The sequence below is a fragment of the Hypanus sabinus genome, chromosome 15 (genome assembly GCF_030144855.1).
Source record: "Hypanus sabinus isolate sHypSab1 chromosome 15, sHypSab1.hap1, whole genome shotgun sequence".
NCBI lineage: Eukaryota > Metazoa > Chordata > Chondrichthyes > Myliobatiformes > Dasyatidae > Hypanus > Hypanus sabinus.
In genome coordinates, this window is record NC_082720.1 from 55,264,139 (window position 1) to 55,289,442 (window position 25,304).

Here is a 25,304-nt window from a genome sequence, read left to right on the forward strand (position 1 = left end):
TTGTAAGCATGAGTTTCCCCTGGGTGCTCCAGTTTCTTCTCACACTCCAAAGACGTACCAGTTGGTAGGTTAATTGGCTAATGCAAAATGTCCCATGGTTCAGCAAGGGTTAAATCAGGGGGTTGCTGGGTGGCATGGTTTGGTAGACAAAAGGGACTGTTCCACGCTGTATCTCTAAAATATGTAAAAATAAATAGATAAAAAGTATTAGATTAATAAACAAATAAGAAATAAGTTTAAAGTTCAAAGTAAATTGATTATTAAAGAAAATTGATTATATAAAGTATTCACCCCCCCTTGGAAGTTTTCATGTTTATTGTTTTACAACATTGAATCACGATGGATTTAATTTGGCTTTTTTGACACTGATCAATAGAAAAAGACTATTTCCTGCCATACTGAAAACAGATCTCTACAAAGTGATCTAAATGAATTACAAATATAAAACAGAAAATAATCCATTGCATAAGTTTTGTCCTTCTTCAAGTTCATATTTAGTAGATGCACCTTTGGCAGCAATTACAGCCTTGAGTCTGTGTGGATAGGTCTCTATCAGCATCTGGACACTGCAATTTCTCCCCATTCTTCTTTACAAAACTGCTCAAGCTCTGTCAGATTGCATGGGGATCGTGAGTGAACAGCCCTTTTCAAGTCCAGCCACAAATTCTCAATTGGATTGAGGTCTGGACTCTGACTTGGACGCTTCAGACATTAACTTTGTTGTTTTTAAGCCATTCCTATATAGATTTGGCTTTATACTAGGGGTCATTGTCTTGATGGAAAACAAATCTTCTCCCAAGTTGCAGTTCTCTTGCGGACTGCATCAGGATGTCCCTGTATTTTGCTGCATTCATTTTACCCTTGACCTTCACAAGGGCTGCTGCAGTGAAGCATCCCCACAGCATGATGCAGCCACCACCATGCTTTACAGTACTGATGGTGTGGCGACCCACTTTCTGCGCAGGCGAACCGGCTCACAAATAGCCAGCGCGCGGGGGGAGACTTTGGTAATACACCTCTGACGTCATTTCCGCCCGGAGAGGGCGGGCGCTAGGGATTAAATGCCAGCGCTGCAAAGTTTGAATAAACTGGTCGCGAAACGACTTACCGACTGCGTATCGTTATTTCTGCGCTGTGTGTAGCACATCGCTGCATTGGTGACCCCAACGGTCCAAACGGGATTTGGACCAAAGATGACCAACTCTTCATCTGTTCATGCAGTTTCACTAAAACTGCCGACTTTCTGGACACTGCGACCACGTGTGTGGTTTAGCCAAGCAGAAGCCCAGTTCCAGATTCGGCAGATATCCTCTGATTCCACGCGTTACTACCACGTGGTGAGCGCCCTTGACCAGGAGACGGCCGCCCAGGTTGCGGATTTCGTACAGTCGCCCCCGGAAGCAGGCAAATATGAAGCATTCAGGGCGCAGCTCATTGGGACCTTTGGCCTCTCATGGCGTGAGTGGGGTGCCTACCTGCTTCACCTGGATGGTTTGGGAGACAGACTGCTGTCAGCATTGATGAACGAGATGTTGTCCTTAGCTGATGGACACAAGCCCTGCCTCATGTTTGAGCAAGCGTTCCTAGAATGACTGCCCGAGGACATACATCGGCTGCTGGCCGACACAGATTTCAGTGACCCCCGGAAGGTGACGGCCCGGGGAAGACGTGCTGTGGAAAGCCAAGAGGGAGAGCGTGGCGTCCGTCGGTCAGGTTACCAGGCCACGCGCCCAACAGCAGACCAGACCAGGCCCGGCAGAGAGGCGCACACAACACAGAGGCAGGAGTGAGGAGGCCAGTGAACAGTGGTGTTTCTACCACCAGCGGTGGGGCACAAAAGCCCTCCGTTGTTGCCCGCCCTGCGAGGGCCAGCTGCCGCTAATGACTATGGCGGCTGGCCACCAGGACAGCCTCTTGTACGTCTGGGACAAATAGTTGGGACATCGCTTCTTGGTCGACACCGGAGCGGAGATTAACATCTTGCCCCCGACGGGGTACGACACCCGCAACAGGAAGCCAGGACCCACCTTGAGGGCTGCAAACGGCAGCACGATACGGACCTATGGCATCTGCACAGTGCAGCTGTAGTTCAGTGCCAGCCGGTTCACGTGGGACTTCACACTGACCGCTGTGGCTCAACCACTCCTGGGGGCAGACTTCTTGCGAGCTCACAGCCTGCTGGTCGACTTGCAAGGGAAAAGACTGGTACATGCCGAGACTTTCCAGACGTTCTCCCTGGGTGAAGCCAAGTTGCCGACCCCACACCTGGACTCCATCACGCTGTCAGACAATGAATTCACTAGAATCCTGGCGGACTTTCGATCGATTCTGGCACCGCAGTTCACGGCAGCCATGCCCAGACATGGGGTTCAGTACCACATTCCGACCCAGGGACCACCCCTCCACGCCCGTGCTCAAAGGCTTCCCCCGGACAAGCTCTGCCTGGTGAAGGAGGAGTTCAAGAGGATGGAGGAATTGGGGATCGTACGGAGGTCTGACAGCCCATGGGCCTCCCCCTGCACATGGTGCCCAACGCAGCCGGGGGTTGGAGACCATGCAGCAACTACTGCAGACTGAATGAGGCTACAACTCCAGACCGCTACCCCGTGCCACACATACAGGACTTTGCAGCAAACCTGCACGGGGCAAGAATCTTTTCCAAAGTAGACCTCATCCGAGCATACCACCAAATCCCGGTGCACCCTGAAGACATCCCCAAAACAGCACTCATCACCCCGCTCGGCCTGTTCGAGTTCCTCCGAATGCCGTTCGGCCTGAAGAATGCCACACAGACGTTTCAGCGGCTAATGGATGCGGTGGGACGCGATCTGGACTTTGCGTTCATCTATTTGGACGACATCCTTACAACCAGCAGTAGTTTCCAGGAGCATCTGTCCCACCTCCGCCAGCTCTACTCCCGCCTGAGTGATTTTGGCCTCACGATCAACCCGGCCAAATGCCAGTTTGGTCTCGATAGCATCGACTTCCTGGGCCACAGGATTACCAAAGACAGGGCAACACCTCTGCCCACCAAGGTAGACGTGATCCGCCACTTTGCCCGGCCCAACACGGTCAAAGGCCTGCAGGAGTTCATTGGGATGGTGAACTTCTACCACCGTTTCCTCCCCTCAGCAGCCCGTATCATGTGCCCTTTGTACACCCTGATGTCGGGTAAAGGCAAGGACATTACTTGGGACGAGGAGGCTGCGGCCGCTTTCGTTAAAGCCAAGGAAGCCTTGGCAGATGCCGCGATGCTAGTGCACCCCAGAACGGATGTTCCGACCGCCCTCACGGTGGATGCATCCGACACAGCAGTCGATGGGGTGCTGGAGCAGCTCATCGAGGGGCGCTGACAACCCCTGGCGTTCTTCAGCAAGCACCTACGACCACCCGAACTCAAGTACAGTGTTTTCGACCGGGAGCTGTTGGCACTGTATCTGGCAATCTGGCATTTCAGGTACTTCTTAGAAGGCAGGCCGTTCACCGTGTTCACAGACCACAAACCGTAGACCTTCGCGTTCACAAAGGTGTCTGATCTCTGGTCGGCTTGCCAGCAGCGACATCTGTCCTACATCTCCGAGTACACGACGGACATCCAGCATGTCTCGGGGAAGGACAATGTCGTGGTGGACGCATTCTCCAGACCAGCTGTCCAGGCCCTGTCCCTGGGGGTGGACTATGCAGCACTGGCGGAGGCGCAGCAGACAGATGACGAGATGACCAGCTACAGGACCGCGGTCTCGGGTTTGCAGCTGCAGAACCTTATCGTAGGCCCAGATGAGAGGACCCTCCTGTGCGACGTGGCTACCGGCCAACCACGCCCCATCGTCCCAGCAGCCTGGAGGCGGCAAGTTTTTGTCTCCATACACGGTTTGGCGCACCCATCTGTCAGGACAACCATCCGGCTGGTCTCCTGCAAGTTCGCATGGCATGGACTTCGCAAGCAGGTCAGTGTATGGGCCAGAACATGCGCTCAGTGCCAAACAGCCAAAGTGCAGCGACACACTAAAGCCCCGCCGCAGCAGTTCGAACCCACCCACCGGAGGTTCGACTACATTCATGTGGATATCGTGGGCCCCCTACCAGTGTCCCGAGGAGCATGGTACCTCCTAACTATGGTAGACCGGTTCACGACGTGGCCAGAGGCGGTCCAACTCATCGACACATCTGCCGATTCCTGTGCCCGAGCACTGATTGCAACCTGGGTAGCACGCTTCGGGGTACCGGCCCACATTACCTCCGACAGAGGCGCCCAGTTCACCTCCAGCCTGTGGTCGGCTGTGGCCAGCCTGCTGGGAACGCAGCTACACCACACTACTGCCTACCACCCACAGTCGAACGGACTGGTGGAACGCTTCCACCGTCACTTGAAGTTGGCTCTCATGGCCCGCCTGAGAGGACCTAACTGGGTGGACAAGCTTCCCTGAGTCCTGCTTGGAATTTGTACAGCGCCCAAAGAGGATCTGCACGCCTCGTTGGCCGAGTTGGTGTACGGCGCACACCTGGCCATCCCGGGAGAGTTCATACCAGCCCCAAGGGGGCAAGAGGAAGAACCCACAGCAGTCCTGGACAGGCTACACAAAAGGCTCGGCAACCTGGCCCCCGGAACCAACTTCACAGCATGGACGGTCCCCGACCCATGTACCCAAAGACCTGCAGAACTGTAAGTTTGTGTTTGTACGAAGGGGCGGACACCGGGGACTGCTACAGCGGCTGTATGGGGGGGCAGTTCAAGGTGATCAACAACAACGGGTCCACGAACGTTCTGGACATTGGGGGGAGAGAGGAGGTTTTCACGGTGGACCGACTCAAACCAGCCCATGTGGACTTGGCGCAGCCGGTCGAGGTTCAGGCACTGCGGCGCAGAGGCAGACCTCCAAACAGAGGCTGATCCAGACTGTGGACATTGGGGGGTGTATCGCCGGTTCTGGGGGGGAGGTTATGTGGTGACCCACTTCCTGCACAGGCGAACTGGCTCACAAATAGCCAGCGTGCGGGGGGAAGACTTTGGTGATGCACCTCTGACGTCATTTCTGCCCGGAGAGGGCGGGTGCTAGGGATTAAATGCCGGCGCCACGAAGTTTGAATAAACTAGTCTCGAAACGACTTACCGACTGCGTGTCGTTATTTCAGCGCTGTGTGTAGCACATCGCTACAATGGTGTGTTTTTGATGATGTCTGGTGTTTGGCTTAGGCCAAATATAGTGCTTAGACTGATGGACAAAACACTCAATTTTGGTTTCATCAGACCATAGAACCTTCTTCCAGTTGACTTCAGGGTGTCCTGCTTGTCTTCTGGCAAACTCTAGCCAAGATTTCATGTAAGTTTTTATCAACAGTGATTTTCTCTTTACCACTCTTCCATAAAGCTGCACCTGGGCAACAGTTGTTGTACGCGGTCTCTCCTGACTCAGCCACTGAAGCTTGTAACTCCTTCAGAGTTGTCACAGGCCTCTTGGTGGCCTCCCTCACTCGTCCCCTTCTTGCACGGTCACTCAGTTTTTGAGGACAGCCTGCTCTAGGCAGATTTACAACTGCGCCATATTCTTTCCATTTCTTGATGATTGACTTAACTGTACTCCAAGGGATAGTCAGTAACTTGGAAATTATCTTGCATCCATCTCCTTCCTGACTTGTGCTTTTCGTGGAGTTGCTTGGAGTGTTCTTTTGTGTTCATGATGTAGATTTTGCCAGGACACTGACTCACCAGCAGTTGGACCTTCCAACTATTTTTACTACAATCAATTTGAAACACCTTGACTGCATATAGGTCTCCAAAAACTGATCTCCATTTAACTAATTATGTGACTCCTAAAACCAGTTGGGTGCAGAAGTGATGACTTGGTGTGAATACTTATGCAATCAATTATTTTGTGTTTTATATTTGTAATTAATTTAGATCACTTTGTGAGATCTGTTTTCACTTTGACTTGGAAAAGTCTTTTTCTGTTGATCAGTGTCAAATAGCCAAAGTAAATCCACTGTGGTTCAATGTTGTAAAACAAAAAAACATGAATACCACCGGAGGTGGGGGTGAATACTTTTATAGGCACTGTATATCAAATACTACTCTGAGATTAATTTTCTTGCAGGCATTCACAGTAGAACAATGAAGTAGAATTGAATCAATGAAAATCTACACACAAAGACTGATAAGGAGTGCAAGTACAAAAAGAAACAAGTAATAAAATCAATAAAGAAGTAAATAAATTACAAATAAATAATAATAAAAATTAATGAATGCAGGAATGAATGTATAAAGAAATAAACAAGTAGGTAAATAAATAATAAACACACAAACAAATAACTGAAAGAATAAATTATTCGACCACTCAACTGTGTATATTGCTTCTCTCTACTTGCATCCTGAGCTACAGTAACCCTCCCTCTGTACAGCAACCACAATTAAACATCTTACTCCAGGCCGGTCTGGTTCAAGGCTTGTACAGTCTCCCTATTACCTCATGCATTTTAGACTTACCTACCTCAGTCTATTTGTTTCCAAATCCGGTCCATTTTCATAATTTCTGCATATGTACAATACTGTGCAAAAGTCTAAGGCACATACATTTAACTAGGGTGCAATAGACTTTTGCATAGTACTGTATTTGTTCAATGTGGAGTGGAGAGCCAGTTTGTCAATCTGGCTTGAGTAAAGGGCGTTGGGAATAGGGAGGGTGAAGTGCTGCGGGTGGGGTGTGGGACAGGTGGCAGAGGAAGAGTGCCAAGGACTGGGGGTGTCGCAGGTGCAGACACACCCAGCCCTGAGACAGCAGGCAAGGTCATTTGATTCCAAACAAATGGTAAATTGGTTTATTGACCAATAAGTAATGTCTCCCTGGTGCTTCCCACCCCCTCCCTTCATCCTTCCCCTTTTCACCAACCATGCAAATCCACTTTGGTTGCAAGAACAGGAAAACAGATTATTATCTGAACGGTGGCCGATTAGGAAAAGGGGAGATGCAATGAAACCTGGATGTCATTGTACACCAGTCATTGAAGGTGGGCATGCAGGTACAGCAGGCGGTGAAAAAGGCAAATGGTATGTTGGCATTCATAGCAAAAGGATTTGAGTACAGGAGCAGGGAGGTTCTACTGCAGTTGTACAAGGCCTTGGTGAGACCGCACCTAGAATACTGTGTGCAGTTTTGGTCCCCTAATCTGAGGAAAGACATTCTTGCCATAGAGGGAGTACAGAGAAGGTTCACCAGATTGATTCCTGGGATGGCAGGACTTTCATATGAAGAAAGACTGGATCGACTAGGCTTATACTCACTGGAATTTAGAAGATTGAGGGGGGACCTTATTGAAATGTATAAAATTCTAAAGGGTTTGGACAGGCTAGATGCAGGAAGATTGTTTCTGATGTTGGAGAAGTCCAGAACGAGGGGTCACAGTTTAAGGATAAAGGGGAAGCCTTTTAGGACCGAGATGAGGAAAAACTACTTCACACAGAGAGTGGTGAATCTGTGGAATTCTCTGCCACAGGAAACAGTTGAGTCCGGTTCATTGGCTATATTTAAGAGAAAGTTAGATATGGCCCTTGTGGCTAAAGGGATCAGGGGGTATGGAGAGAAAGCAGGTACAGGGTTCTGAGTTGGATGATCAGCCATGATCATACTGAATGGCGGTGCAGGCTCGAAGGGCCAAATGGCCCACTCCTGCACCTATTTTCTATGTTTATGTTTCTATGATTCTCCTCTCCCCGACCCCTTCCCACTCTCAGTCCACAATTGAGACCTATATCAGAATTAGGTTTATCATCACTCATAAAGTCGTAAAGTGCAATACATAAAGTTACTACATAAATAAGTGAAGAGATAGATAGATAGATAAGAATGAGAGAAAATCTGCAAAAGTCTTGGGCACCTTGGCAATACTTATGTGCTTAAGAATTTTGTTCAGTACCATATATTTGCCTGCATTGTACCATCTAGTCTGGTGTGGTGTGCCCTGTGAATTTGGGCCATTTAGTTGGTGTTCCCACTAATGAGTAGGTGTAACCAGTGTCCTGAGTCATCAGCTACTTTACCTATTGTCTGTTGTTCAGCCATTTTCCCAACCCCTGTCTGTTTGGGTCAAGAGAAAAAGGATTTAAGGATATGAAATAATTTTTTTTTGCTACATTCATTCATCTATTTATTTATTTAACTATCTATTTTTCTATCTATTTATTTATCTATCTGTCTGTCTACCTTTCGATCTAATACACACAAAATACTGGAGAAGGGTCCTGACGAAGGGTCTCAGCCCGAAATGTTGTCTGTTTACTTTTCTACAGATGCTGCCTGGCCTGCTGGGTTCCTCCAGCATTTTGTGTGTGTTGCTTGGGTTTTCAGCATCTGCAGATTTTCTCTTGTTTTTTACCCATCTATCTGTTTATTTATTTACATACTATCTATCATCTCTCTATCCATTCATCTATCTATCTTTCTATCTATTTATGTATGTGTTCTATCTATCTATCTATCTATCCATCTATCCATCTATCCATCTATCCATCTATCCATCTATCCATCTATCCATCTATCCATCTATCCATCTATCCATCTATCCATCTATCCATCTATCCATCTATCCATCTATCCATCTATCCATCTATCCATCTATCCATCTATCCATCTATCCATCTATCCATCTATCCATCTATCCATCTATCCATCTATCCATCTATCCATCTATCCATCTATCCATCTATCCATCTATCCATCTATCCATCTATCCATCTATCCATCTATCCATCTATCCATCTATCCATCTATCCATCTATCCATCTATCCATCTATCCATCTATCCATCTATCCATCTATCCATCCATCCATCCATCCATCCATCCATCCATCCATCCATCCATCCATCCATCCATCCATCCATCCATCCATCCATCCATCCATCCATCCATCCATCCATCCATCCATCCATCCATCCATCCATCCATCCATCCATCCATCCATCCACCTCTCTATCTATCTATCGTTCTGTCTATCTGTGTATCTATCCATCTCTCTATTTATCTATCCCATTTATTTATTTAGAGATACAGTGTGGAGCAGTCTCTTCTAGTTCTACAAGCCAAGCTGCCCAAAAACCCACCGATTTAACCCCATCTAATCACAGGACAACTTACAATGACCAATTAACTGATTTACTGCTGTGACTTTGGACTGTGGGAGGGAACCCACATGCACAGGGAAAGAATATGCAAACTTTCTCACAGGGGACACTGGGACTGAACTCTGAACTGAATTCTGATGTCTGATGTCCCGAGCTGTAACAGCATCATGCTAACAGTATACTACTGTGGTGCCCCATATGGGTGCTGAAATGTTTGAAGGGACCACTGGGGGTCCCATGGCCACTTATGGAGGGGGTGGGCCAGCAGGTGTTTGACAGGACAGGATGGATGGGAAGCTCGAGAAGTTGGGGTGCTCCTCTGCCCTGAACCCTCGCGTGACACCGAGCAGGACACCAAAGATCAGCGTTACTTGTTCAAGGTACGTCCTCGTCATATCCACTCTGTCTATGCCTTTCAATGTTTGATAGGTTTCAGTGAGATACCCCGTCACTATTCTAAACTCCAGCAAGCACAGAAATAAAGATAGACCGCTGGGGGAAAATTACCTGGGGTCACTTAAAGTCCTGGATCAGATCTCGCACAATCACAGGGTAGGCTTGTGAAGGGCCAAATGGCCTGGAACTACTGCCAAGGCACAGAAGTGTCACAGTTAGTACAACACTTCACAATGCCAGCGACCTGGGTTCAATTCCTGCTTATGACTGTAAGGAGAAGGTACATTCTCTCTGTGACAGTGTGTGTTTCCTCCCACAGTCCAACGATGTACCGGTTACTAGGTTAATTGGTCACATCGGTGTAATTAAGTAAAAACTGTAACTATGAACTGCAAGTTGAGCCCATGTTGAACTTCTGAGAATTATTTTACCGGAGTTTCTCTGAATCACCCTATCAAAGATGGTTGAAGATGATTCTTTTTACTTCATTTTCACTAGTTCACCAGTTTTTGCTCTCTTTTTGCACTACTTATTTAATTTAATTGTAATATATATAATGTGTATTACTGAAAATAGTAATTTATAGTTTTTTACTGTATTCTGCTCTGCTGCTGCAAAACAACCGATATGTCAGTTACAATAAACCCGATTCTGATGGCTGGAAGGAGCAATGATAACGTTTGCTGCCTAGACACTGATTTTGTTTTCCCCCTTGATATTTATATTATTTTGAGATAAAATGCGGAACTGGCCTTTCCAGCCCTTTGAGGTGCACTGCCAACAACGCCGATTTAAACCCTACTCTAATCGCAGGTCAATTTACAACAACCTTTTAACCTTCTTCAGGAAAGGAGGGAGGCAGCAGAGATGAAATGAGAGACCAGTTAGCCTGATCTCAGTGGCTGGGAGGATGTTGGAGTCAGTTGTTAAGTTTGAGGTTATGGAATACTTGGTGACACAGGAGAAGATAGGACAAAGTCAGCATGGTTTCCGTCAGGGAAAATCCTGCCTGATGAACCTGCTGGAATTCTTTGAGGAGATTACAAGTAGGATAGATAAAGGGGTTGCTTACCAAGTTAAGAGCCCATGGTATTACAGGAAAGTTGCTAACATGGTTAGAGCATTGGCTGATTGGCAGGAGGCAGCGAGAGGGAATAAAAGGATCCTTGTCTGGTTGACTGCCAGTGACTAGTGGTGTTCCACAGGGGTCAGTGTTGGGACTGTTTCTTTTCATGCTGTACATCAATAATTTAGATGATGAAATAGATGGCTTTGTTGCCATGTTTGCAGATGATACGACGATTGGTGAAGGGGCAAGTAGTGTTGAGGAAACAGGGAGGATGCAGAAGGATTTAGACAGATTGGGAGAATGGGCAAGAAAGTGGCAAATGAAATACAATGTTGAAAAATGCATGGTCATGTACTTTAGTAAAAGTAAAAGCGCAGATTATTTTCTAAATGGGGAGAAAATCCAATAATCTGAGATACAAATGGACTTGGTAGATCTTGTGCAGAACACCCTAACACCCTGAAGGTTAACCTGCAGGTAGGGTCGGTGGTGAGGAAGGCAAATGCAAGATTAGCCTTCATTTCAAGAGGTCTAGAATACAAGAGCAGGGAGGTGATGCTGAGGCTTTGTAAGACACTGGTGAGGTCTCACTCTGTGTGTGGTGAACAGTTTTGGATTTCTTATCTAAGTGCTGGCATTGGAGAGTTTCAGGGGAGGTTCACAAAGATGATTCCAGGAATGAAATGGTTATCACATGAGGAATGTTTGATAGCTCTGGGTCTGTACTCGCTGGAATTTGGAAGGATGAGGGGAGATATCATTGAAACCTTTCGAATGTTGAAAAGCCTAGACATGGTAAATGTGGAAAGGATGTTTCCGATGGTGGGGGAGTCTAGGACAAGAGCGCACAGCTTCAGAATCAAGGGGCATCCATTTAAAACAGAGATGTGGAGAAATCTGCTTAACCAGAGGGTGGTGAATTTGTGGAATTTGTTACCACAGGCATCTGTGGAGGCCAGGTCATTTGGTCTATTTAAGGCAGAGACTGATAGGTTTTTGACTGGAACTCGCGTCAAAGGTTATGGGGAGAAGGCTGGGGAGTGGAACTGAGGAAGGGAAAAAAGGATCAGCAAGATTAAATGGCGGAGCAGACTTGATGGGCCAAATAGTCTATTTCTCCTCCCATGTTTTATGGTCTTAACCTACTAACTGGCATGCCTTTGAACTGTGGGAGGAAATCAGAGCAGCTGGAGGAAGCCCACACATTCACAGGGAGGATGTACAAACCCCTTACAGATAGTGCTGGGGCTGAACTGCGAATTCTGACTCCCCGAGCTGTACACTACACTATCCCTCTTCCTCCCTTTCCTTTAATAACTTCCCTAAAACTATGTTCACCACCCACCTCCTCAAACTAGGAAACTATTACTGGTGAGTGGTTATATCACAAAACTTATATATAATACAACAAAGCTCTCCTCTTAACAGGTGAATAGATCTTGCAGGAGAACTCCCTGGCATTCATGCAGAACGGGAATTTCATCTGGGACCTGGGAATGATTTAATCAGCCAACACCGACACCAAGTGGCGATAATGTGTAACTACATCTTATTAAATAAATAGTGAGAGAATATTCGTAACAAGAATACTGTATTTTGCTCTGCCAGTAACCGAGTCAGACAAAGTGGAACCAGGCCCTTCGGCCCAGTTGGTCTATACCGACCAAGATGCTCCACCTAAGATAGTCCCATTCACCAGTGTTGGGCCTATACCGTTCAAGCCAGGGCAGTACGCTATGGAAAGCAAGCTGTCGGCCATGAGGCAGACTCTCCCTTTCCATGTAGCTGATAAATCCAAAGGAACAGCAGAGACCAATACAGTTTGAACCAGTGACATCACAGGGGTTGCCAGTCAGCATTGAACTCAACGTAGGACTGCTTTAGGGACTCCAGCTCCAGATCTTTCCCTCGGCTCCTGGAGCCTTCCCCATGAGTGGGTTAGGCACGAGAAAACAGAGGTTTGAGATCCGAGTTTTCCTTCTCCTAGATCAGCTGCCAACCATGGCCAATGAGGCCCATCTGCCCGAAGCGACTGGTTTTAAGGTGCTAGTAACCCTTTCGCCAGTCAGTAGAAACAGTTCCGATGGGCTTAGTCGCTAAGCCACAGTTGAAGGCCAGGAGCTGGACTTGGTTGTCAAAGGCTATTAGAGATGCACACGATTGAGAGCATTTAGTAGGTAATGAGGGATCTTGCCCCCTTTAAGGCCCTGTTATGACAAGCTTAAGGAACCATAAAAATAACTATACATATGATAAGAAAATTTTAAAAATATAAATTAATTGTGAAAAAGAGAGCAAAATAGTGAGGTAGTATTTATGGACCATTCAGAAATCTGATGGCAGAGGGGAAGAGGCTGTTCCTGAAATATTGAAAGTGTGATTCAGGCTCCTATACCTCCTTCCTGAGGGTAGTAATGAGAAAAGGGCATGTCCTGGGTGGTGAGGGTCCTTAACGACGTATACCACCATTTTGAGGCATAGCCTTTTGAAGATGTCCTCGATGGTTGGGAGGCTAGTGTCCATGATGGATCTGACCGAGCAGGAGGTGATGCAACCAGTCACTGTACAACCATAGAGGTTGCTAGGGTCTTTGATAACATACCGAATCTTCTCAAACTCCTAATGAAACTAGCGATTGTCTATTGTAATAGCTGAATAGCTATTGTCATGCCTTCTTCATAATTATGTCATATTAGTGGACCATGGTTAGGACTTCAGAGATGCTGATGGCCAGAAGTTTGAAGGGGAGGCTAGTGCCCATGCTGGAGCGGGCTGAGTCTGCACTCCTCTGCAGCTGCTTCTGCTCCTGTGCAGTGGCCCCTCCGTACCAGATGGTGATGCAGCCGGGTGGAATGCACTCCAGGGAACATCCGCAGAAATTTGCCAGGGTCTTTGGTGACTAACGGAAAGGGAGCATCTGACATGGCATCGAGAATCTCATCGCTGTGCACCAGCAGCACACTGAACTGGCAGAGGGAACGTGTCTCCTCTTTGGCGAGGCAGCCAGCTGCCCTCTTGAGCACCTCTACTCCCTCCAAGTATAAAGTACAAAATTCTCTGAGATTAATTTTCTTGCAGGCATTCACAGTAAAAAAGAAATGCAATAGAATCAATGAAAAACTACACACAATGTGCAAAAGGCGACTGCAGATAATAAAAGAAATGATGATAATGATAGATCGACAAACAAATAAACTCGTTGATACTGAGAACATGAATTGTAGAATCCTTGAAAGTGAGTCTGTGGGTTGTGGAATCAGTTCAGTGTTGAGGTGGGTGAAGTTATCCATGCTGGTTCAGGAGCCTGACGGGGTAATAACTGTGTAGGACCGAAGGCTCCTGTATCACCTTCACTATGGCAGCAGTGAGAAGAAAGCATGGCCTGGATAGCGGGGGTCCTTGTTGCCAGGTGCTACTTTCATGGCCGTGCTCCCTGTGGATGTTCTCAGTGTGGGGAGGGCTTATCCTGTGAAGGACTGGGATGTATCTACCACTTCTTGTAGGCTTTTCTGTTCTTGGGCACTGGTGTTTCCATGCCAGGTCGAGGCGCAGACAGTCTATTCAGCCAGACTGGAGCGAGAACACAACTCTGCCAAGCCTGGCTGCAAAAGGAAAAAAGTTGGGCATGGGGCTAGTAACCCTTCCCCTAAAAACCCAGAACTGCAAAGACCTCGTCCCTGGGAGAGGAAGGATCTTCACCTAGAAGACGTATGAAGTCACGTAGTGAAAGCAGAAGCACAGGGCCCATCAGCTTTCAGGTCAGGACTGAGGACTGTGGAGAGCTGCTCTCGGTGGCCCGTGCCCCAGAAGGGCTGAAGGGCTTAAGAAGATGGAGCAGCTGGCACAAATCATCTGTGATCTCGAGTGACTGTCTGAGAAGAAGGAGAAGACAAAATACGCAGTTTAGCATCCCGAGGATATTTAAAGAGGACTTGTTAACACACTCTTGTGTTCTCATTATCACATTTCTATTTGTGGGAGATGCATTTATGTAATTAAACTGCCATATGTTTTTCAGCCAGCCGTGATGGCACTTCAGAAGGGTGTCATTGAGGTGTGCAGAGGGCGGGCAAGATCTCTTCCTCTCAGTCTCCCCGACTGCACAGTGAGCGGGGAAAGTAATTACCTGTTTCTCTTTGTTCTAAATGCAGGAAAGAAGCAGACATTGTCAGGAGGTGATGCATGGATGCCCAGGTACGGGCCTCAGTACCCCTACGGCGATCAGCCCACCGGATACAAGCTTAACGTCTACATTCCCGGCAACGCACCGCTCAAGTCGGGCAAAATGAACCCGGAAGGCAAGACGGACCAGAACAAAACCTTCTCCACCTTTGGGAAAAAGACAAAATTCACTTCATTACAGGACACAGAACCAGACAGGACATTGAGTTAACGTTAAACACAAGAGATTCTGCAGATGCTGGAAGTCCAGAGCAACACACACAAAATGCTGGAGGAACTCAGCAGGCCAGGCAATGTCTATGGAGGGGAATAAAGAGTCAACGTTTTAGGCTGAAACCCTTCATAGTCATAGAGTCATCGAGGACTACAGCACAGAAACATGCCCTTCGGCCCATCTAGTCCACACTAGAGCATTATTCTGCTTAGTTCCATCGACCTGCACCTGGACTACACCCCGCCATACCCCTCTCATCCCATGTACTTATCCAAACCTCTCCTTAATGCTGCAATCAAAACTGCACCCACCACTTGTGCTGGCAGCTCGTTCCACTCTCACCACCGTCTGAGTGAAGGAGTTCACTCTCAGGTTCCCCTTAAACATTTACCCTTTCACCCTTAACCTGTGACCTCTAGTCTCAGCCATTCTTAGTGGAAAAAGCCTGCTTGCATTTACCCTGTCTATACCCCTCATAATTTTGTATACCTCTATCAAATCTCCACTCATTCTCTATGCTCTGGGGAATAAAATCCTAACCAATTCGACCTTTCCATTTTACTCAGGTCCTCAAGTCCTGGCAACGTCCTTGTAAATTTTCTCTTTCAATCTTAATGACATCTTTCCTGTCACTGGGTGACCAGAACTGTACATGGTGCTCCAAATTAGACCATGGCAGCGTCTTAAATGATTTCAACATCACACCCCAACCCCTGTGCTCAGTACTTTGATTTATGAAGGCCAATGTGCCTAAAGGTTTCCTATGACCCTATCTACCTGTGATGTCATTTTCAAGGAATCTGTATTCCCACATCCCTTTGTTCTACCGCACTCATTAGTGCCCTAAAGTTCACTGCTTAAGTCCTACCCTGGGTTGATCTCCGGAAGTGCAACACCTCACATTTGACCTCCTGTCTTGGTGTCTTCAGCTAATTTGTCTGCATTAGATTTCATCTGCTATTTTAAGACCATAAGATATAGCAGACTTAGGCCATTTGGCCCATCGAGTCTGTTCCACCATTTCATCATGGCTGATTCATTTCTGTCGCAGCTTCAACCTCCTGCTTTCTCCGCATAACCCTTCATACTTTTACTAATCTATCAACCTCTGCCTTAAATATACCCAATGACGTGGCTTCTACAAACAATTCCACAGATTCGCCACACTCTGGCCAAAGAAATTTCTCCTCGTCTATGTTCTAAAAGTATGCCCCTCTATTCTGAGGCTGTGTTGTCTGGTCTTAGTCTCCCCCACCACAGGAAACATCCTCTCCACATCCACTCTCCCCCACCACAGGAAACATCCTCTCCATGTCCACTCTCCCCCACCACAGGAAACATCCTCTCCACGTCCACTCTCACCCACCACAGGAATCATCCTCCCCACGTCCACTCTCCCCCACCACAGGAATCATCCTCTCCACATCCACTCTCCCCCACCACAGGAAACATCCTCTCCACATCCACTCTCCCCCACCACAGGAAACATCCTCCCCACGTCCACTCTCCCCCACCACAGGAAACATCCTCCCCACGTCCACTCTCCCCCACCACAGGAATCATCCTCCCCACGTCCACTCTCCTCCACTACAGGAAACATCCTCTCCACATCCACTCTCCCCCACCACAGGAATCATCCTCCCCACGTCCACTCTCCTCCACGTCCACTCTCCCCCACCACAGGAAACATCCTCTCCACGTCCACTCTCCCCCACCACAGGAATCATCCTCCCCACGTCCACTCTCCCCCACCACGGGAATCATCTTCCCCACGTCCACTCTCCTCCACGTCCACTCTCCCCCACCACAGGAAACATCCTCTCCACGTCCACTCTCCCCCACCACAGGAAACATCCTCTCCACGTCCACTCTCCCCCACCACAAGAAACATCCTCTCCACGTCCACTCTCCCCCATCACAAGAAACATCCTCCCCACGTCCACTCTCCCCCACCACAGGAAACATCCTCTCCACGTCCACTCTCCCCCACCACATGAAACATCCTCCCCACGTCCACTCTCCCCCACCACAGGAAACATCCTCTGCACGTCCACTCTCCCCCACCACAGGAAACATCCTCTCCACCTCCACTCTCCCCCGCCACAGGAAACATCCTCCCCACGTCCACTCTCCCCCACCACAGGAAACATCCTCTCCACGTCCACTCTCGCCCACCACAGGAAACATCCTCCCCACGTCCACTCTCCCCCACCACAGGAATCATCCTCTCCACGTCCACTCTCCCCCACCCCAGGAAATATCCTCCCCACGTCCACTCTCCCCCACCACTGGAATCATCTTCTCCACGTCCACTCTCCCCCACCACAGGAAACATCCTCTCCACATCCACTCTCCTCCACCACAGGAAACATCCTCCCCACATCCACTCTCCCCCACCACAGGAAACATCCTCTCCACATCCACTCTCCCCCACCACAGGAATCATCCTCTCCACATCCACTCTCCCCCACGTCCACTCTCCCCCACCACAGGAAACATCCTCTCCACGTCCACTCTCCCCCACCACAGGAAACATCCTCCCCACATCCACTCTCCCCCACCACAGGAAACATCCTCCCCACGTCCACTCTCCCCCACCACAGGAAACATCCTCCCCACGTCCACTCTCCCCCACCACAGGAATCATCTTCTCCACGTCCACTCTCCTCCACCACAGGAAACATCCTCTCCACGTCCACTCTCCCCCACCAAAGGAAACATCCTCTCCACGTCCACTCTCCCCCACCACAGAAAACATCCTCCCCACGTCCACTCTCCCCCACCACAGGAAACATCCTCTCCACGTCCACTCTCCCCCACCCCAGGAAACATCCTCTCCACGTCCACTCTCCCCCACCACAGGAAACATCCTCTCCACGTCCACTCTCCCCCACCACAGGAAACATCCTCTGCACGTCCACTCTCCCCCACCACAGGAAACATCCTCCCCACGTCCACTCTCCCCCACCACAGGAAACATCCTCTGGACGTCCACTCTCCCCCACCACAGGAAACATCCTCCCCACGTCCACTCTCCTCCACTACAGGAAACATCCTCTCCACGTCCACTCTCCCCCATCACAGGAAACATCCTCTCCACGTCCACTCTCCCCCACCACCGGAAACATCCTCTCCACGTCCACTCTCCCCCATCACAGGAAACATCTTCTCCATGTCCACTCTCCCCCACCACAGGAAACATCCTCCCCACGTCCACTCTCCTCCACCACAGGAAACATCCTCTCCACGTCCACTCTCCCCCACCACCGGAAACATCCTCTCCACGTCCACTCTCCCCCACCACAGGAAACATCCTCTGCACATCCACTCTCCCCCACCACAGGAAACATCCTCCCCACGTCCACTCTCCCCCACCACAGGAAACATCCTCCCCACGTCCACTCTCCTCCACCACAGGAAACATCCTCTCCACGTCCACTCTCCCCCACCACAGGAAACAGCCTCTCCACGTCCACTCTCCCCCACCACCGGAAACATCCTCTCCACGTCCACTCTCCCCCACCACAGGAAACATCCTCTGCACGTCCACTCTCCCCCACCACAGGAAACATCCTCTGCACGTCCACTCTCCCCCACCACAGGAAACATCCTCCCCACGTCCACTCTCCCCCACCACAGGAAACATCCTCTCCACGTCCACTCTCCCCCACCACAGGAATCATCCTCTCCACGTCCACTCTCCCCCACCACAGGAAACATCCTCTGTACGTCCACTCTCCCCCACCACAGGAAACATCCTCCCCACGTCCACTCTCCCCCACCACAGGAAACATCCTCTGCACGTCCACTCTCCCCCACCACAGGAAACATCCTCCCCACGTCCACTCTCCTCCACTACAGGAAACATCCTCTCCACGTCCACTCTCCCCCATCACAGGAAACATCCTCTCCACGTCCACTCTCCCCCACCACCGGAAACATCCTCTCCACGTCCACTCTCCCCCATCACAGGAAACATCTTCTCCATGTCCACTCTCCCCCACCACAGGAAACATCCTCCCCACGTCCACTCTCCTCCACCACAGGAAACATCCTCTCCACGTCCACTCTCCCCCATCACAGGAAACATCCTCTCCACGTCCACTCTCCCCCACCACAGGAAACATCCTCCCCACGTCCACTCTCCCCCACCACAGGAAACATCCTCCCCACGTCCACTCTCCTCCACCACAGGAAACATCCTCTCCACGTCCACTCTCCCCCACCACAGGAAACATCCTCTCCACGTCCACTCTCCCCCACCACCGGAAACATCCTCTCCACGTCCACTCTCCCCCACCACAGGAAACACCCTCTGCACGTCCACTCTCCCCCACCACAGGAAACATCCTCCCCACGTCCACTCTCCCCCACCACAGGAAACATCCTCTCCACGTCCACTCTCCCCCACCACAGGAATCATCCTCTCCACGTCCACTCTCCCCCACCACAGGAAACATCCTCTCCGCATTCACTCTATCAAGCCTTTCGACATTCAATAGGTTTTATTGAGGTCACCCCTCATTCTTCAGAATCCTAGTGCGCCCATGTATTTTTGAATTCATCAGCAGGGAGAATGATGAAGTGTCACCAGTGCTGATGTTTCATCATCGTTAATAAAGGGTCTCGGCCTGAACTAATGACTGTTTATTCCCCTCCATAGATGCTGCCTGACCTGCTTAGTTCCTCCAGCATTGTGTGTTGCTCTTGAGTTAATGTTATCAGGAAGAATCCATTTTATTTACACACAGAAACAGCAATCTGTTTGAGTTACGATTACCAATAATTGGTAAAGCAAAAACCATGAGGAGGGGAGATAAAATTTCTTTGTTGCATTCTGGAATCCACTTCTGGTGGAATAGATCCAGAAATGAGATTTGGATCTATTCTTCAAGATGGAATGTTCACAGGGTTATGGGAGTGTGGGAAGGGTGTGATTGGAACAGACATTTTGGTCCTTTGGAGAGCGCGGGGTGGGGGGCTGTCTGCCTGATTGTGCTCTTTGCTTCAGTGTCTATGAACGTGTCTGCAGCATGTCCCAGATTAAAATCAGGCTGTGATGTTTGAGTTTTTTCGTTTGTCCCACCGTCAAGTGTTAGACGATGTGAGAATGAGTAATCACTCAGATCCATGCTGTTGAAATGCTGTTAAAAGTAAATTTGCGTTGATGTGTTGATTTGCCGAAAGCCAGGCAATGGCAGCTGGATGACCCTGTTGGAGGTGTTAGTGTGCTGTATTGGCGATGTGCTGCATTGCTTATCTTAGTTACACTGACAAACTTCCTACCAAATGCTCTTGTCCTGTATGCCGACTCATGCAAGATGCTGGAGGAACTCAGCAGGTCAGGCCGCATCTGTGGAAATGAATAGACAGTCAACACCTCAGGCTAAGGCCCTTCATCTGTACAGGAATGGAAGGGAGAAGAAGCCAGAGTAAGAAGGTAGGGGGAGGGGAAGGTGTACAAGCTAGAAGGTGATAGGAGAATCCAGGTGGCTGGGGAGGCGGGATGAACTGAGAAGCTGGGATGTGATAGGTGGAAGAGGTAAAGCATTGAAGAAGAAGGAATCTGAAAGGAGAGGAAATTGAACCCTGGGAGAAAGGGGAGGAGGAGGAGGGTCACCCAGGCAGGTGAGGAGGAGAGGTAAGAGGCTAGAGTGGGGAATTGAAGAAGAGGGAAGGGGGCAGGGAAAATGACCAGAAGTTGGAGAATCAATGTTAAAGGCGACCCAGACAGAATATGAGGTGCTGAAAGTTGCCTCATCATGGCAGTAGAGGAGGCCATGGGCCAACATGTTGGAATGGGAGTGGGGACAGGAATTACAATGGTTGGCCACCTGGAAATCCTAGTTTTTGCAGATGGAGCGAAGGTGCTTGACAAAGTAGTCTCCCATTCTACGTCAGGTCTCATTGACGTAGAGGAGGCCACATTGGGACCACCGGATACAGAAGGCCTTCTCCTGAAGGCAATAGTTGTTCACTGGCATACAGCCTGTCCACCACCTGCATTGCACTGGAGTCATTATCTGTGGGGCCTTTGTGGGTGTCAGTGGTGCAGTGGTGCCTGAGATGCCGGTTCAATCCCGACTTCGGGTGCTGCGTATATTTTATTTTTTATTTATTTTTATTTAGAAGTGGAACGTGGAACGGGTCCTTCTGGCCCAATGAGCCTCATAAAACAAGTTCTGTGATACAAGGTTCAAGTTTATTGTCATCTGATTGTACATATACATTAACCAAATGAAACAACATGCCTCTGGACCACAGTGTACCCACAATACATATATCACACACAGCACATTAATCAAGATATTACCACAAACTAGTTGATAAAATACAATTTAAAGTCACGCAGTGTGCAGCCCAGGTAAACAGTGAACATCTCAATGTCCTAGTGACGAGACCTTGGTGCTGCCAGGGTATTCATTAGTCTCACGGCCTGAGGGAAGAAGCTGTAACCCAGTCCGGCAGTCTTCATCCTGATTCTCCTGTACCTCCTCCCTGATGATAGTGGGTCAGAGAGATTGTGGGTGGGTGGTTGGGTCCTTTGCCTACAATGCTCCCAGTAAATGTCACAACTGGGGGGGGGGGGGAATATCTATCTTAACAGATAGCCATCTATCTATCTATCTATAGGCTTATTTAGGGATACTGAGCGGAACCAGCCCAGCGAGTCACACCACCCAGAAAATCACTTACTTAATACTAGTTTAATCACAGGACAATTTGCAACGACCAATTCACCTACTACCAGATTTGCTTTTGGACTGTCGGAGGAAACCGGTGCACCCAGAGAAATCCTACGCAGTTCACTGGGAAAGCATAGGAACTCCTTACGGGTGGTGCTGGAATTGAACTCCAAGCTGCGGAAAGCCCGTGGCACCCTGCGATGCTATTGTGTTATAGTCAGTGTTACCCACACAGGTCAGGCAGCAGATCTATGGGAAGGAATAGAGTTGATGTTTCAGGCTGAAACTTCCTGATGAAGGGTCAATTCCCTTTGCTGTCTGTATGGAGTTTCTATGTCCTCCCCGTGACAACATCGATGCTCCAAATTTCTCCCTCGTTCCAAAGGCATACATTTTTGGTAAGTTAGTTGTGGGCATGCTATGTTGGCATTAGAAACGCGGTGACACTGTGAGGAATGCTCTGCCCTCGAGAGAGAGAGTGAGAGTCACTTTCAGAGCAAGAGGGCTGCTTGACCCAACACTGCACAACATTTTATGTGCTAAAGATAAAGAAAAATTCCGAACAATTCCAACAAATCCATATTTACAATGCTTACTTTGAACTACATGTAACAGTTTCAAATGCCTGGACCTTCCCTCCCTGTTTGCACCTACATTACAGACATAAGAACATAAGAAACGGGAGCAGGAATAGGCCATCTGGCCCATCGAGCCTGCTCCGCCATTCAATAAGATCATGGCTGATCTGTTTGTAATCTCAGCTCCATCTACCTGCCCTTTCTCCATAACCCTTAACTCCCTTAGTATGTAAAAACCTATCTAACTGTTTCTTAAATATATTTAGTGAGGAAGCTGCAACTGCTTCCCTGGGCAGAGAATTCCACAGATTCACCACTCTCTGGAGGAAAAACAGTTTCTCTTCATCTCCGTCCTAAATCTTCTACCCTGAACCTTGAGGCAATGTCCCCTAGTTCTGGTCTCACCTTCCAATGGAAACAACTTTCCAACTATTTTATCTATCCCTTTCAAAATTTTGTATGTTTCTATAAGATCCCCTCTCATTCTTCTGAACGCCAGAGAGTATAGTCCCAGGCGACTCAATCTCTCCTCATGGGTTAACCCCTTCATCCCTGGAATCAACATGGACACCCAAATACACAGAGTAATGAATTTAAATCAGCATGTCTGTTCTTCCAATTAACTTGGTTGACGGTTTTAGGAACCTATTGTACATAGCTGCTTTTTTAGATCTAATCCACAATTCATACTCAAACCTGAAGGCTGGTGGCTGAAGTCAGTTAAAGTTATTTGCCACATGTGCTAAACCCACAAATCGCTCTAACACATCCTTTGTGTTGGTTGTAGACTCAAAACAACACATTTCACTGTATGTTTCAATGTTTCTTAGCACACGTGACAAATAAAGCTAATCTTTAATCTCAGCATTTATATATTTATTGTAACTTGTAGTAATGTTTATGTCTTGCACTGTACTGCTGCCACAATACAGAATCAGAATCAGATTTATTTTCACTGACGTATGTTGTCAAATTTGTTCTTTTGCTGAACAGTACAATGCAGTACTTAAAATGACTACAAGTTACAATAAGAAATATATAATAAAATTTAAATAAGAAGTGCAAAATGAGAGTGTCAGGGAGTCATACAATACAGAACAGGCCCTTCAGCTGAACCAGTCCATGCCAACTACAGTAGCGTAGCGGTTAGCGTAATGCTATTACAGCCCGGGGCTTCAGAGTTCAGAGTTCAATTCTGGCAACCTCTGCAAATAAGGTTGTATATTCTTTCAGTGTATGTGTGCGTTTCCTCTGTGTACTCCGGTTTCCTTCCATAGTCCAAAGACATTGGGATTCAAAATTCAACAGTTCAGAGTAAATTTATTATCAAAGTGCACATATTTCACCATATACAACTCTGAGATTTACTTAAAATTAAAAAAAAATTGAGCTGGTCCTCCTGGTCCTTCCACCAATTTAACCCTAGCCTAATGACAGAACAACTTACAATGACTAATTGACCCACTAACCAGTACGTCTTTGGACTGTGGGAGGAAACCAGAGCACCCAGAGGAAACCCACGCGGTCATGGGGAGAATGTACAAACTCCACACAGACAGCAGAGGGAATTGAACCCAGGTCACTGGTACTTGTGGGCATTCACAGTAAATACAAAGAAAGTAGTTTAATTGATCTTTGTAAATTGTCCTGTGATTTAGGCTAAGGGTTAAATAGGTGGGTTGCTGGGCAGCAAGTCTCGGTGAGCCAGAAGGGCTTGTTCTGCACTCTATCTTTAAATAAATAAAATAAAACCAAGACTCATCTGCCTGCTTTTCTCCATTACCTTCACAACCTTTCCTATCCCTGTACATATCCAACTGTCTTTTAAAATTGTTATACTTGCCTCAAGCACTTCCCTGGCAGCTTTTTCCATATAAGCAGTGCACTCCAGATGGAAAGTTGCCCCTCAAGTTCCTACCAGATCTTTACCCTCTCATCTTAAGCCTGTACCTTCTGATTCTTAATTTTCCCAAATGCTGTGAAAAAGACTTCAAATGTCATACCTCTGACAGCTCCTCTATACTTTCCTCCAATCACCTTAAAGTTAAGTCTGTTGTATTGGTTATTTTTGCTCTGGGAAAAGTCTCTGGCTAATCTATATCTCTTATCATCTTATAAACCTCTATCAAATCATCTCTCTCACCTGTCTAATTTCTCCCTTGTACTCAGTCCCTCAATTCATATAAATAGATCATATTCTGATTTTGACATCTCGATAAATCCTTTCTGCACTCTTTCCAGCTTAATAATGATTGTCCTGCAGCAGGATGACCAAAACTGAACACAATACTCTACCTGTGTCCGGTACAACTGCATCATGTTCTCCCAACATCTGTACTCAGTGCCCTGACTGATGAAGGCCAGCATACCAAGAGCCTTCGTCACCACCCTGTCTACCAGTGGTTCCACTTTTAGTGAACCATGTACCAGAACTCTCACCCAACGTCTTGACAGTGCTACACCATTGTGGGTGCTGTCTTTTCACATGGATTGGTGATATTGTGGATAGTGTAGAAAACCAGCATTGAATACAATAGGATATGGATATGGGCAGAGAAATGGCAGATGGAGTTTAGCCTGGTCAATGTGAAGTGTTGCACCTTGGTAGGTCAAACATAAAGACCACTACACTGCCAAGGGCCAGACCCTTAACAGTGTTAATGAGCAGAGGGATCTTGGGTCCAAGTTCATACCTCCCAGAAGTGGTTACACAGGTCGATAGGGTGGTTAAGAACCACTAATATGGTGCGCTCACCTTTTTTAGTTGAGGCACTGAGTTCAAAAGTCAGGAAATTAATGTTGCAGCGTATTGCACACTGTTCTGGTCACCCCATTATAGGGAGGACGTGGAGGCTTTGGAGAGGGCACAGAAGGGGTTAACAGGGATGTTGTCTGTGTTAGAGGGCATGTGCTGTAAGGAGAGGCTGGATAAACTTGGGCTGTTTTCTTTGGCGCAGTGGAGGCTGAGTGAAGACCTGATGGAGGTTTTTAAGATTATGAGAGGCATAGTTAGGGTAGACAGCGAAACTCTGCTTCCCAGGGTTGAAATGTCTCATACCTGAGGT

The 25,304-nt window shown here is 48.0% G+C and overlaps 1 protein-coding gene across 1 annotated transcript in view; it reads left to right on the top strand.

The window, feature by feature from the left end:
* LOC132405170 (protocadherin-10-like) overlaps window positions 1-16,366 on the top strand; it is a 44,192-nt gene extending 27,826 nt beyond the window's left edge. Inside the window, exons 4-5 of the mRNA XM_059989867.1 lie at window positions 6,659-6,682; window positions 14,742-16,366. Of these exons, the coding sequence (XP_059845850.1) occupies window positions 6,659-6,682; window positions 14,742-14,972 (255 nt within the window). The 3' untranslated portion in view covers window positions 14,973-16,366. The remainder of the gene's footprint in view (window positions 1-6,658; window positions 6,683-14,741) is intronic.
* Window positions 16,367-25,304: the final 8,938 nt, after the last annotated feature.